Source organism: Castor canadensis, chromosome 6, assembly GCF_047511655.1.
Source record: "Castor canadensis chromosome 6, mCasCan1.hap1v2, whole genome shotgun sequence".
Classification (NCBI taxonomy): domain Eukaryota; kingdom Metazoa; phylum Chordata; class Mammalia; order Rodentia; family Castoridae; genus Castor; species Castor canadensis.
In genome coordinates, this window is record NC_133391.1 from 6,376,975 (window position 1) to 6,389,900 (window position 12,926).

The window sequence follows — 12,926 nt, forward strand, 5'->3', positions numbered from 1 at the left end:
TTCTATTAGTTCTATCTGACCTGGAGATTGTAGCCCAGTCAATTATCTTTATCTTTGCTGGCTATGAGACCACCAGCAGTGCTCTTTCCTTCGTTACATACTTATTGGCTACTCACCCTGATGTTCAGAAGAAATTGCAAGAGGAGATTGATGTGACATTTCCCAACAAGGTGAGGGAATGACATCATACCTGGATAGGGAGGGAAAAGGTGAAGCATTAATAAGAATGACAACTCATAATTTCCAGTGTGAATTTTTGCAAAAAGTTGTTAAGCATTCATTATTTCACCAACACTTCAGGAACAATCTGAAGAGAGAAGTTAAGGGGGAACCTAAGTATCAGATACTACTCATAGAAATAGAAGGCCTTTGTAAAAGAATTTTGACCCAACTGTATCTATTGTCTGACAACCAACATAATACAAGAAAGAAACATCCACAAAATCCCAGTGACATGGAAGTATAAGCACATATAACTCAAGTGTCTAGAGAATTAGTTGTGTTGACATTGGGAGGTGTGCTCTGGTCTGGCTGTGGGCTGAGCAAGGGTGACCTTGGCTGGGCTATGCAGGTGACTCAGCTGTGCCCCACACATGCTCACATTCAAGTCATAGAGGAAGAGGTGAAGCAGCCAAGAGAGGAGCCTTGTTGTCTGACTCCAACGCCAAACTCTTAACCTCTACATTATGGTCTCTCTACTATAACACCAGTTGACAGGCACTTCACTCACCCAAACTGAGATTCTGTGGGGTGAAGCTACCTGGACTCTGGCACTGGCATGACTGGTCTGGCTGTGAGATGGACACAAAGCATTTTCTGCAGAACTTACAGTCAAGTCCTGAAGCAACAACCAGGAGAGTGGTCCTAAAACCAAGGATGGGGCTGAGTGTGTGGGTTCCTATCCTCTGTAGAACCTTTACTAGAACTGAAATTGTGTGTCACGACAGTATCCTTCTTTTGTCATATTTGGTGTAGAAGGGACTAGTTTCTCCTCAAATTATTTATACAGTTTTTGATTTTTAGAGTCTTTTATTATGTTACATTACATTAGATACTATATTATATCATATTACATATTCAAAATAATAGCTTTGCAGGCTATTTCAATTCAATGGAACAAGATTTCTTTCTTTTCATGTACTAAACACTTATGACCTCTCTGTTGAAAGGTGATACTCACTTTGGCTTACATTCTTTATCATAATCGTCACAATCCATAGTCACATCTCCTCAAGTGAGAAAGCAAAAGCAGTACATATTAATGCTAAGGATTTCAGGCCCTGGGATGGGGATTGTTCCTAAAGATCTCTCAAATTCATGACTCCTTTATACTTCCCATTTGCCGTTAAGCAGGTCAACAGACATGGTAGTTAAAACACTTTGTCAATGTCCAGGTGCTTTACCAACGTGATTTATTCCGTAGCCTGAGTTCAAAGTTACTCCTCAGCTTTATGAAAATATCTTCCTTTCTTTCCAGGCACCTGCCACCTATGATGCCCTGGTACAGATGGAGTATCTAGACATGGTGGTGAATGAAACGCTCCGATTGTACCCTATTGCTGGCCGACTTGAGAGGCTCTGTAAGACAGATGTTGAAATAAATGGAGTGTTCATTCCCAAAGGGACTGTGGTGATGGTACCAAGCTACGCTCTTCACCGAGATCCAAAGTTGTGGCAAGAGCCTGATGAGTTCCACCCTGAAAGGTATAGGGTCTATGGGAAAGGGAGCCTACCCTAACTAGGAAAGGGAACCTACCCTAGCCAGACTGGTTCAAGTGTATGTTATCTTTTAGTGTAGAAGACATAGGTGTGATTGTTCAATTAGTTACAGGAATGTATTTTTATTTCTAGCAGGTTTTTATATTAAAAACATGACACTTTTTTTCAAAATTATACATTATGCTGAGTATTATGAGCAATGTGGAAATGATTTAAAGTGTGCTCAAGGATGAGCTTCAGTCCTTTCCAAATGTTCTAGCACTTCTTATAAGGGACTTGAGTATTCATGGATTTTTTTGTTTCGGTCATGGAACGAATCTCCAACAGACTCAATGCAAAGACAGTAGAGTGTGTGTGTGTGTGTGTGTGTGTGTGTGCGCGCGCGTGCACATTTGTAAATTTTTAGGATGACTGTATGCATCTTCCCTAATTTCTTCAACGTTATGTTATTTTAGGTGTTTAGGCTTTTTATTCCTTTCAGTTTTTCTGTGCACTTCCTTTTGGCTCTCTAAATGTATCACCAACATTAAGAAATGTTTCCATCTTGTGTTTGGTTAAAAATTCCTTCCTGGCTCGGCCAGTGTGCTTGTGAAAATGCAGGCTGAAGAACTGAGGAGGCCTCTTCTCTGATGGTTAGGCAGCCTCACTGAGGACAGAGGAGACCTCAGGTCCTCCTGGTCCTGTCTCTGCTGCTGTCCTGGGCCAGCTCCTTCACACTCAGTTTACTTCCTGACTCTTCCACAGCTAACTCATCTGCTTTCTAGACATCTAAGAAATTGAAGGTGTCTTGAGTAAACTCTTCTAGAAACTTGCAGGTCCTTGGCCACATTTATGGTCTAGAAATAGTTAGATTTTCTCATTATTTTATTGGTAAGCAAAGTAGATAATGAAGTTTTACAACAGGAGGCCTCTGATCTACTCTTTTACTGGCCTCTTACTAGGCATTTCCTGAGGGCAGGGGTGGTGTCATTGGTCATGGTGTCTCTAGTGGTACCAGAGTCTACACATAGTGACTTGTTGAAGCAAGAAGAAATCAAAGTTGACAGGGTCCCCCATTTTCTAGGCAAGAGGACTTCAGTGTTTCTTCTTAGGTCAGCTCTTCTACTTCCTGTATACTTGCAAATGTAAAATCAGAGCCAACTCACTTTAGTTCTTAGATTCACTCAATTATGAAGCAGACAGTAAGTGTTCACCATGTATCAGGAATGAGTCCAGGCTGTGATCAACCAAAATGTTGCCATAAATCTCTCACAGAAAATGCTTGACAAGTACACAATTGTAACTTACAGAAACAAATCCACAGAATAGCTTTAATGCAGGTCCATGTGCCCACCTCCTTCCTCAGCAACCATCCACCCACATCATCCCCATTCCACCACAACCACCCCCCGACTCTCATGTCTGTGTGAAACACATCACCTGTATGTATTTCATAAGATTTTCCACAATACAAAAAAGCTTTTAAAATACATAACCACAATGCCCTTCTCACTTTCCCCAAGTCATCTTTTTTCCTTAAACACTCAGTAGGAGGGGAGATAGGATATAGCAATAGAGGGAGTGAATATGATCAAAGATGAAAATTATGGAAAGGTCATGATGAAACCCTTTACTACAGGCAATTTAAATTTGTGTAATATTTGAGTCTAGCCTCCAAGTATTTTATACCCTAATGAAAAAGCTAGAGAAGGAAATTAATGATGATATTACAGCAGAGTAACATTTTATGCCTTTGTAAATTATCTCATTTAAACTGTTCAATGATGTAAGAATGGATGAAGAACAATAAGGAGAAGGAGAGGGAGATGCAAAGAGGAGGAGGGAGAAGGAAGATGGAGGGAAGGAAATAAAAAGAAGAAAAGAGAGGAAGGAGAAGGAAAGATGGAGAGGAAAGAGGAGAAACAACACTTCCAACGGTGGGAGGCATTTTTCCTGCTGCCTCAATGATTCAGTGATGTACAGAAGGGTAAGTTAAGGCAGGAGCATATTTTCCTTCCATTGGTCTCATTTCCTGTGTTTCAGGGTATGAACACATCTCCACTACAAATGGAGTTTTAGTGTTTGCTAAAGATAGATTTTCTTTTAAATAGCACTCATCACCTCTAACAAAACTTAAAGCTCCTCTAGGATCAGGAGAAAGGAAAGGATTTGGTAGCTTACAATTCCTGGCAAAACCACAGCAGCATTTCAAAGACCAACCCAGAAACTCATGCTGTCTACTCCTGGTTATGGATGTCTGCAGGGAACCCCAAATATGTAATTCTTGTGATTTTCCTGTTTCACCAACATGTTCTCATCCACTGCTGCTGCACCAGGTTCAGTAAGCAGAACAAGGACAGCATTGATCCGTACATATACATGCCGTTTGGAAATGGACCCAGGAACTGCATTGGAATGAGGTTTGCTCTCATGAACATGAAAGTCGCTCTCGTCAGAGTCATACAGAACTTCACCTTCAAAACTTGCAAGGAAACACAGGTTAGTATAATGTCTGAATAAATACTACTTTATGGAAGTTCTTTAAAGTATGCACTCATTCATCCTTTAATACTTTATCCTATGAGCCAAAGAATCTTTCTTTGTTCCATTTATTATATTTTAAGGTCATTTGATTTTGGAGCCACATCTTTTGCTTTATAAGGACCAAAAATAGAAAGATTATCCATAGTCATGCAAATAAGCATGACATGATTATGTTCAGTGTCTTTGAACTTGAGCCAAGTTTAAATTCAGCTTAGTGTCAACTGGAGTTAGGAGGCCCTGTTTGCAGTCATGATGGACAGTGATAGTGTCATCATGAAGGTTGAGTGTTGCTCTCCTCTACAAGAACTTAAAGAAACTCCCTGAATACAGTGACTTATTTCCAGGACTCACATATTAATGCCTGTAGACTTTTGGCTAGGAGAAAGGGCAGATAGAAATTATTTCCACCTTATTTGTGGCTGCAAGGTGACCATGTAGTTCTCCTGTTAATGTACAGTCAGAGGAGTTCATTCTGAGATAATGGAGGGCTCTGGAGCCTTAGGGATGAGACAGACACCCTCGGCAAGCTCCAGGTGTTTTCTAGGCTGGAGATTCTTAATCTCATGATAGATTCCTTATTCTTCACTACACCCTCTGTACTAAGATCAGAAAATTATTCAACCACAGAATTCACTACCAATAAAAGAATGACTAAATATGAAGTAAGGGTTAAATGAAAGTCTCAGAAATTCCCTATTTTCACTCTCCTTTGCAGTTAAAAGATGTTAGAAAAGAAAAAGAAATAAACCATGAACTACATGGTGGTGACTCACGCCTGTAATCCCAGCTATTCAGGAAGCAGAGATTAGGAGGATCAAGGTTCAAAACCAGCCCTGGCAAATAGTTCACAAGACCCTATCTTGAAAAACCTTTCACAAAAAAATAGGGCTGATGGAGTGACTCAAGGTGTAGGCTCTAAGTTCAAAACTCAGTACCACAAAAAAGGGGAAAAAATTCATCCTGAAATTCTATTTAATCATTAAATTGAATTGGTTTAGTTTAAAGAGATGACAGGATTCTTTAGAGGTTGAGCACTGCTCATATAACTTTTTATTCCAAGTTATCTTGCAAAAGCCAACAAATAGAATGGTAGAGGGGGTGAAATCAAGTATGACATATTTCATGTATTTTAAGAACTTTTGTAAATGCCACAATGTACCCCAACCCAGCACAACAATTTATAAAAAAAAGATGCAACACATACAAAATTAAATTTTTATGTCTTTTCAGAAATAGGTTGCCTTAATCTCTAAGAACTTAGTTTAAATTTTTAACTCATCCTTGTGCTTAAAATTATATCAATAAGCAAGCCACCATGATTTTTTCACAGAATAAGTGCTCATAAAATATTTTTTTCCAATGAACAAATGAATGTTGTCCCTACCCAGTTTTGATAGAGCTTAACAAATGAGTAGAAGGAATTCAAGATAAGTGATGTTACAAGTATTTTTCATGTGCTTATAAAGCATTACTGTCCTTATTGTATCTTTTCTTCATTGTTTCTGTGATTGGTGGCACTTCATTGATTGCTTATCATTGTGCATGCCTGTTGCAGATCCCTGTGAAATTAGGCAAACAAGGACTTCTTCAAGCAGAAAAACCCATTGTTCTAAAGGTTGTTCCAAGAGATGGGATCATAAGTGGAGCCTGATTTTCTCCAAAGACTCCTGCTACGTTCTTCAAGGAAGTTGAACAATTTATTTTTATAATTAAAACTCAGAAATGGAGATGAACTTAATCTTCTGCACTTGATTAATAATTAGAGATTCTGGACACTTGTTGAGCTTGTTCAGTGTGTGTGTAGGGTATTGTCTACTGTGTAAGAGAAAGGAGGTGACTACCGCAAAGCCTCACCCTCTCTGGTATCCATGGAAGTATCTCCATCTTCCCCAGTTATCACCATCAATTCTTCTGAGCTCTGAACAGAGAATAAACATTTATCACTAATTTAATCAACAATTGTTAATGAAAATAAGAATTATTGTGGGGACTCTAGTAGTGAAATTTGCATCAAATAGTTCATTTGCAGCATTCTACAATCAGTATTTTATTGAGAAATTCCAAACACTACTCTGCAAAAGAATGATCCAATCCTATCATGAACTCTGTGGGGGAGTGGAGATCTATAAAACTGAATGAGGAGTCAATTTGTGAACATCACATTCAATGGTCATGTGCAGTCTGTTTCAGGACTCCAATTTGATTATTGTAATAGGCGGTTAATTCACTGTGATTTTGCTCATTGCTTGGAAGGGGTACTTACAGTGTAATTCTGCTATTTTAAGTACATATTTTTGTAACACTGTCCTGAGACAGTGTATTTTATTATTATTAGTTTTGATTTAAAGTCTCTATCCCATTCCCCTGATGTTTCTGGAAGAGAGAAAACATGTTTTCTTATATTTCTTTGTATTCCATCTTTACCTTCTAACTATGTTACCACAATGAACATTGAATAAAAATTATTTCTTGGGCAATTGTTTCTGGAGCAATGCTGAAAGCACTCATTGGATTCAGCTGGTTTCTTTTATTTCACCTTTCCACCCATTGCCTTTCTTTTGCTTTCCTTCCCTACCCTATTTTCTCCTTCCCTTCCCTCACTTAGTCTTAAGGCCATTGGATAGGATACAACAGGTTGTGGGCATACATTGTAGTGGAGAAGGTAGTCATGGTGGCTTCAAGTCAGAGATCAAATAGGATGAGGAAATCACAGCCTTGCCTGGGTGTGGAAGCCCATGCAAGGGGAGATGGAGCCATGCAGAGGCATGGCCTGAAAAGAGTAACCACTGACTAAATAGAGTGTGGAAAACTCAGGTGAGTGAGTTTAACAAGAGTGATGGAAGTCAGGATTGTCACTGTTTGTAGGGCGAGTTACTTATTCAGAAAGGGAGAACACTAGAAAGAACCCTATGGAATAAGTCTGGGGTGGAATCTAGCAGTGTTAATTTATGCTTTTCCAGAGAGAGAGGGAAGGGAGGGGAATGGAGGGCAGAGGAGGGAAGAGAAAGAGAGGATAGACATGTCAGATAGATAAAAGAGAGTTAATAGAAGAGAGAAGAAAAAAAATAGAAGAGAGAAGGATGATAGAAGATAAATGACAGACATGATAGATTAGATAGATAGATAGATGGATAAGAAGGATAGATGTAAAAGTGTGTATACTTGGGTATATAAACAATAAATTTCCTACTTCTCTGCATGTCAGGGCTAGGCATAATGGTGCAGGTCTGAAGATAAATCCACCTCACTGGGTCACAGATCTGGGTCTGGTGGTGGGGCAGTTCTAGAAAAAGTCTGTGAGCACAGACTTGGTGATAGTCGTGCTGTCTGAGATGACGGATTGGTGGTGCAGTCAACTGACCTGATACTGAGGATGAAACTAAGCTAATCATAACATTCCAGCCCTAGTCTCCAAAAGTTTATGGCCGTCTCATAGTGAAAGTTCATTAAATAGTCCACTTCCAAGAATCCCCAAAATCTTAACACTTCCAACGTTAGGTAGCAGTTAGTCATGAGTGATGGGAGGAGCAGGATAGACAAATGAGGAGACAGGGAAATTTTATTATTTTAATATATATTACAGGAGCCAGGCTTAGACACTGAAACCAGAAAGTAGACACTAAAAGCCAGATCACCTAGGCACCCCTTCCATCTCTTTTTAGATTCTAAGTTACAAGAATAGGGAGACATAAAGGGGTTGACTGCATCTGTCTTCCTCTTTTAGATGTGAATAAGTTATAAGGATCCTTGAATGAGCAGAGGAAAAGGCTTGTCTACCTGAGGGAAATTCTTTTTTTTTCATTTATTTAATTTATTTATGATTACCTTATTATTGTTATACTGGAGGTACATTGTGACATTTATAAAAGTTCTTACAATATATCATAGTTAAATTCACCCCCTACATCATTCTTCTTTATCCCCATTTCCCCCATTCCTGGAATAGTTTCAAGACATTTAATTTTTCCATTTTCATACATGAGGACATAATATTTCCATGATATTCAGCCACACACCTGTGTTTTCTGTAGGCCTGAATGACATCTGCCTGTTTTCACATCCATCTTAGCCACCCAGATCCATTATCTTATTGATTAGAGATTGTCAGATGTGACCACATGTATTCCAACTAGGAAAGTATGAGATTAAGTGATGATGCACGATTTTGACTCTCTACTCACATTTCCTGCTTGGGGAGCAGGAAATGTTTCTCTGTTTTGCTCCCCCATTTCCCCCACTTTTATCCTGTTACACTAAATTCCTTTCCTAATGAACTTTACTATTGCTTTTTATTAGATTTTCATGTCTTGCCTCAATCCTCACACCACAAAAACTGAGGTATATACCAGCACAAAGTTTGGAGAGTGCCAACATTGTTCAAAAACACAAATTCATTGATGTTTGTTATGGTATACCTTCTTTGGTTTCTAATTTTATTAATTTGGGTCTTTTCCCTCCTCATTTAGTCATGTTTGCTAAACACAAAGTTTGGAGAGTGCCAACATTGTTCAAAAACACAAATTCATTGATGTTTGTTATGGTATACCTTCTTTGGTTTCTAATTTTATTAATTTGGGTCTTTTCTCTCCTCATTTAGTCATGTTTGCTAGGGGTTTATCAATCTTATTCAATTTGTCAAGGAACCAACTTTTCATTTCATTGATTCTTTGTAATTTTTTGTCTCTATTTCATTGATTTTGCCATTATCTTATTATCTCTCTCCTTCTGCTGGTTTGAGCTTTCTCTTGCTCTTGTTTCTCTGAGTTTGAGATACAATATTAGGTCATTTGAGATCTCTCTGTGTTTTCAATATATGCATTCGTGACTATAATCAGTCCCTTTAGCACTGTCTTTGCTGTATCCCATAGTTCCTGGTAGTTTGTTTTTCATTTAAATTAGATTCCAGGAATTTTTTTATTTCCTCCCTGATTTTTTTGATGACCCACCAGTCATGAAACAATTCCAAGTGTTTCAGGTTTGTCTGCTGTTTCTTTTGGTTACTGAGTTCCATTTTTATTCTGTTGTGGTCAGACAGTATCCAGGGGGTTATTTCAATTTTCTTTTATTTGTTAAGACTTCCTTTATATCACAAAATATGATCTATTCTGGAGAAAGTTACATGGGCTGCTGAGAAAAATGTATAGTGCCCTGTTTCAGGATGAAATACTCCCTAGATGTCTATCAGGTCCATTTGGTCAATGGTGTAATTCAATTCTGATGTCTTTGTTGATTATTAGTACAAATGAACTATCTATTTGTAATACTGGGGTATTGAAACCCATGATTTGTTTCTGCCTGTGAGGTGGTGTCCTTGTAAACAATAAATGTTTGGGTCTACCTTTTGAATCCACCTTGTCAATCCAATTCTTTGAGTGGGGACATTGACACTGCTAACATTTCATGTCAATATTGAGAGGTATGTGGTAATTCCTGCCTTTTGTTGTTCTGGGCATATAGGGATTTCTGTGTGTGCAATTAATTCTATATTACTCTATAAATGATTATCTCCACTTCTCTTGAGATTTCAAAATTCCCATCCTTTTATGCCTGTATTTATTTTTATCTTCTGTGTGTAGAATTACAGTTTTGAGGGGGGAATCATTTCTTTTTATAATTACTTTTAATATCTTCTGGAATGCTACTTGAGTGGTCATATATTGTTTTAGTTTCTGTTTATTATGAAAGGTTTTTATTTCTCCTTAAATTATGATTGATAGCTTTGATGGGTATAGTATCCTAGGTTCAAAATTGTTTTCTTTCATTGCTCAAAATACATCACTCCATACCCTTCTTGGTTTTAAAGTTTCTGTTGAGAAATCTGCTGTTATTGTGATGGATTTATCTTTGTGTGCTATTTGATTTTTCCCTATTGCAGCTTTGAATATGCTTTCCTTGTTCTCTGTGCTAATTGTTTTAGCTACAATTTGCTGTGGAGAAGTTCTATTTTGGTCATGTCTGTTTGGTGTCCTAGAAGCTTCCTGTACCTAGTTGGGTGTCTCTTTCTTGAGACTGGGGAAGTTTTCTGTTGTTAGTTTGTTGATTATGCTTCCTATACTTTGGTTTGCACCTGTTATCCTTTTTTAATGCCTTTGATTTGTTCATCTGGTCTTTTGATGGAGTGAGATTTCTTACATATTCCTTTCATAACTCTTCAATCTATGTATTCATGTATTATTTTTTCCCTGATATCTATTTTTCTTCTAATCCTGAAATTATGTCTTCCAGTCTGCTGGATTGGCTTTCAAACTTATTTGTTTTATTTATATGTGCATACGATGTTTGGGTCATTTCTCCCCCCTTCTCCCACTCTCTCCCTTACCCTCCCCGCCCCTCCCTCTCCCCCCCACCCCCTTGCTACCCAGCAGAAACTATTTTGTCCCTTATCTCTAATTTTGTTGAAGAGAGAGTATAAGCAATAATAGGAAGGACCAAGGGTTTTTGCTAGTTGAGATAAGGATAACTATACAGGGAATTGACTCGCATTGATTTCCTGTGCATGTGTGTTACCTTCTAAGTTAATTCTTCTTGAACTAAACTTTTCTCTAGTTCCTGGTCCCCTTTTCCTATTGGCCTCAGTTGCTGTAAAGTGTCTGCTTTAGTTTCTCTGCGTTGAGGGCAACAAATGCTATCTAGTTTTTTAGGTGTCTTTCCTATCCTCATACCTCCCTTGTGTGCTCTCGCTTTATCATGTGATCAAAGTCCAATCCCCTTGTTTTGTTTGCCCTTGATCTAATGTCCGCATATGAGGAAGAACATACGATCAATCTTATTTTTTTTATTTGACTTGATGAACATTTTATATCCACTGTTTCCATTTGATTTTTTTTGGAGAATTTCCATATCTCTGTTAAGCTACTCTTTCATATCTTGTATTGCCTTCGTTTATCTCTTTTTTGTTTTCTGTGTTTTCATTCCAATGTCTTTTAAATCCTCTTTGAGTTCATTTACTTGGTTCTGTGTCTTCCATTGTTTTGTATCTTTATTCTCTTGGAATTCATTGAGTTGTTTTTGTAAGTCCTCTGTGAGCTCCTTTAACATTGTCATTATTCTCTTGACCCGAGAAACTGAGGTTTCGTCCCTTTACATCCATCAATCCTCTATTGTGTGATTGTTAAAATTTCAGGAGTTTTATTCCCCAATTTCTTCTGTTCTTCTTGATTCTATTTGAGATTTGTTATGCAGTGTTGATTAGTTATTTGGAGGTTTTAGTCATCTGTTATCTTTTCTTTGATTTAATTTCTATATTTTGGTTAGCTTGGGTTTTAGCTAGGTTGTTATATGGTTTCTGTTCCCTGACCTGGAGATATAACTTAGTATTTAGAAAGTCATGGATGCAATGCCAAAGTTATTTACATAATATATAAAATCCTTGGCAGTATTGTTTATAAGTAGAGGTTTATTAAGGAAATAGAAGTTGTTTTATTTAAACTTAGTTGATTTAGTCTTTGGCACTAAAAATGATGATTTGGGAGCAGAGATAGGAAATAAGGGGAATGGGGAGAGGGGAAGAAGAGGTGTGAGATATGGGGAATACAGGGTAATAAGACCCTACTGTGTGTAAAGGTGCAGTCCAATCATTGTGGCTGAGAGTAATACTGTCTAGGATTGCAGAGGAGTAGAAAGGAGGGAGTAACGCACAAAGCTGATGTATAAACTACTTAGTGAGTGGTTTATGCAGAGGACATAAGGACAGTAGGTGGGGGAAGAGAGTAGGATGAACAAAGGAAAATAAGGAAAGGGGAGGAATAAAAAGAAAAAAGGGGGGAGAACAAGAAAATGGAGCCAAAGGGCTAGGAAAACTAAAATTACAACAGAATGGAGAAAGAAGATAGTATAAAAATTTTATTAAATGTCCAAATTTCTTCCTTAATGTGGAGTGGGTTTCCTCTGTGTTCAGTGAGTGCACTGGGCACTCTCCTCTGATTTCTGAACCTCAGGTTTTATGCTGCTACTGTCATTCTTTTTGTTTTCCATTTAGGCAGGGTCTTTCTATGCATCCCAGCTCCTCCTTTGGAAAAATATGCTGAGGTATATGGCAGTTTAAGATACCTCTCTGCCAGGGAGGTTTGAAAGAGTTCCACTCAGATTGTTTGGTCACAGACCCCACCTGGAGTCGGGGAAGGGCAGTCAGGTTCAGTTTGAGTGGTTAGGCACTCAGGTTCTCTGAAGTGTTCCCATGTGGAGCTGATGTGTGATCACCTCCTGTCCTCTAGACAAACCTGGGAATTGTAGCTTTGGCTATTTGGTGAAATGTTCTTCTCTAGAAAGTCAATTCATTTCAGCTCCCTAGTACTTTTCACGCACTTTCAGGGCTAGGTTTGCAGTCCTGTGCACTGATACTTTGTACTTCAAAGGAAGGGGAGAAGAAAACGAAAGCAAAAGCATTTCCCCAATAGTGTGCTGGCATAACTCTTTGCCCACTTGTCTGGGTCTGTTTTGCACTTCAACTTTTAAAATGCTTACTTAACAGTTGGTTGTTGTAGATTTGGTCAGCCTATATTTTTGCAGCCTCTTATTTGGAAGACTACCCAGATCCCCTACCCTTGATACATGAACCTAAGGTTTGCTTTCAGGCTTGTGAGATCTCAGTCTTCTGGGGTCTGTCAGCAGTCTTGCATATTGATCCCACCCATGTTGATGCTTTTTTTTCTTCTTTTGACTCAGTCTCTGCCCTCCGCAGCTGC

General features: G+C 38.4%; 1 protein-coding gene across 1 annotated transcript in view; it reads left to right on the forward strand.

The window, feature by feature from the left end:
- The window catches only part of LOC109702004 (cytochrome P450 3A9-like), a 29,173-nt gene extending 22,428 nt beyond the window's left edge, over positions 1 to 6,745 (forward strand). Inside the window, exons 10-13 of the mRNA XM_020187445.2 lie at positions 10 to 170; positions 1,478 to 1,704; positions 4,035 to 4,197; positions 5,798 to 6,745. Of these exons, the coding sequence (XP_020043034.2) occupies positions 10 to 170; positions 1,478 to 1,704; positions 4,035 to 4,197; positions 5,798 to 5,893 (647 nt within the window). The 3' untranslated portion in view covers positions 5,894 to 6,745. The remainder of the gene's footprint in view (positions 1 to 9; positions 171 to 1,477; positions 1,705 to 4,034; positions 4,198 to 5,797) is intronic.
- Positions 6,746 to 12,926: the final 6,181 nt, after the last annotated feature.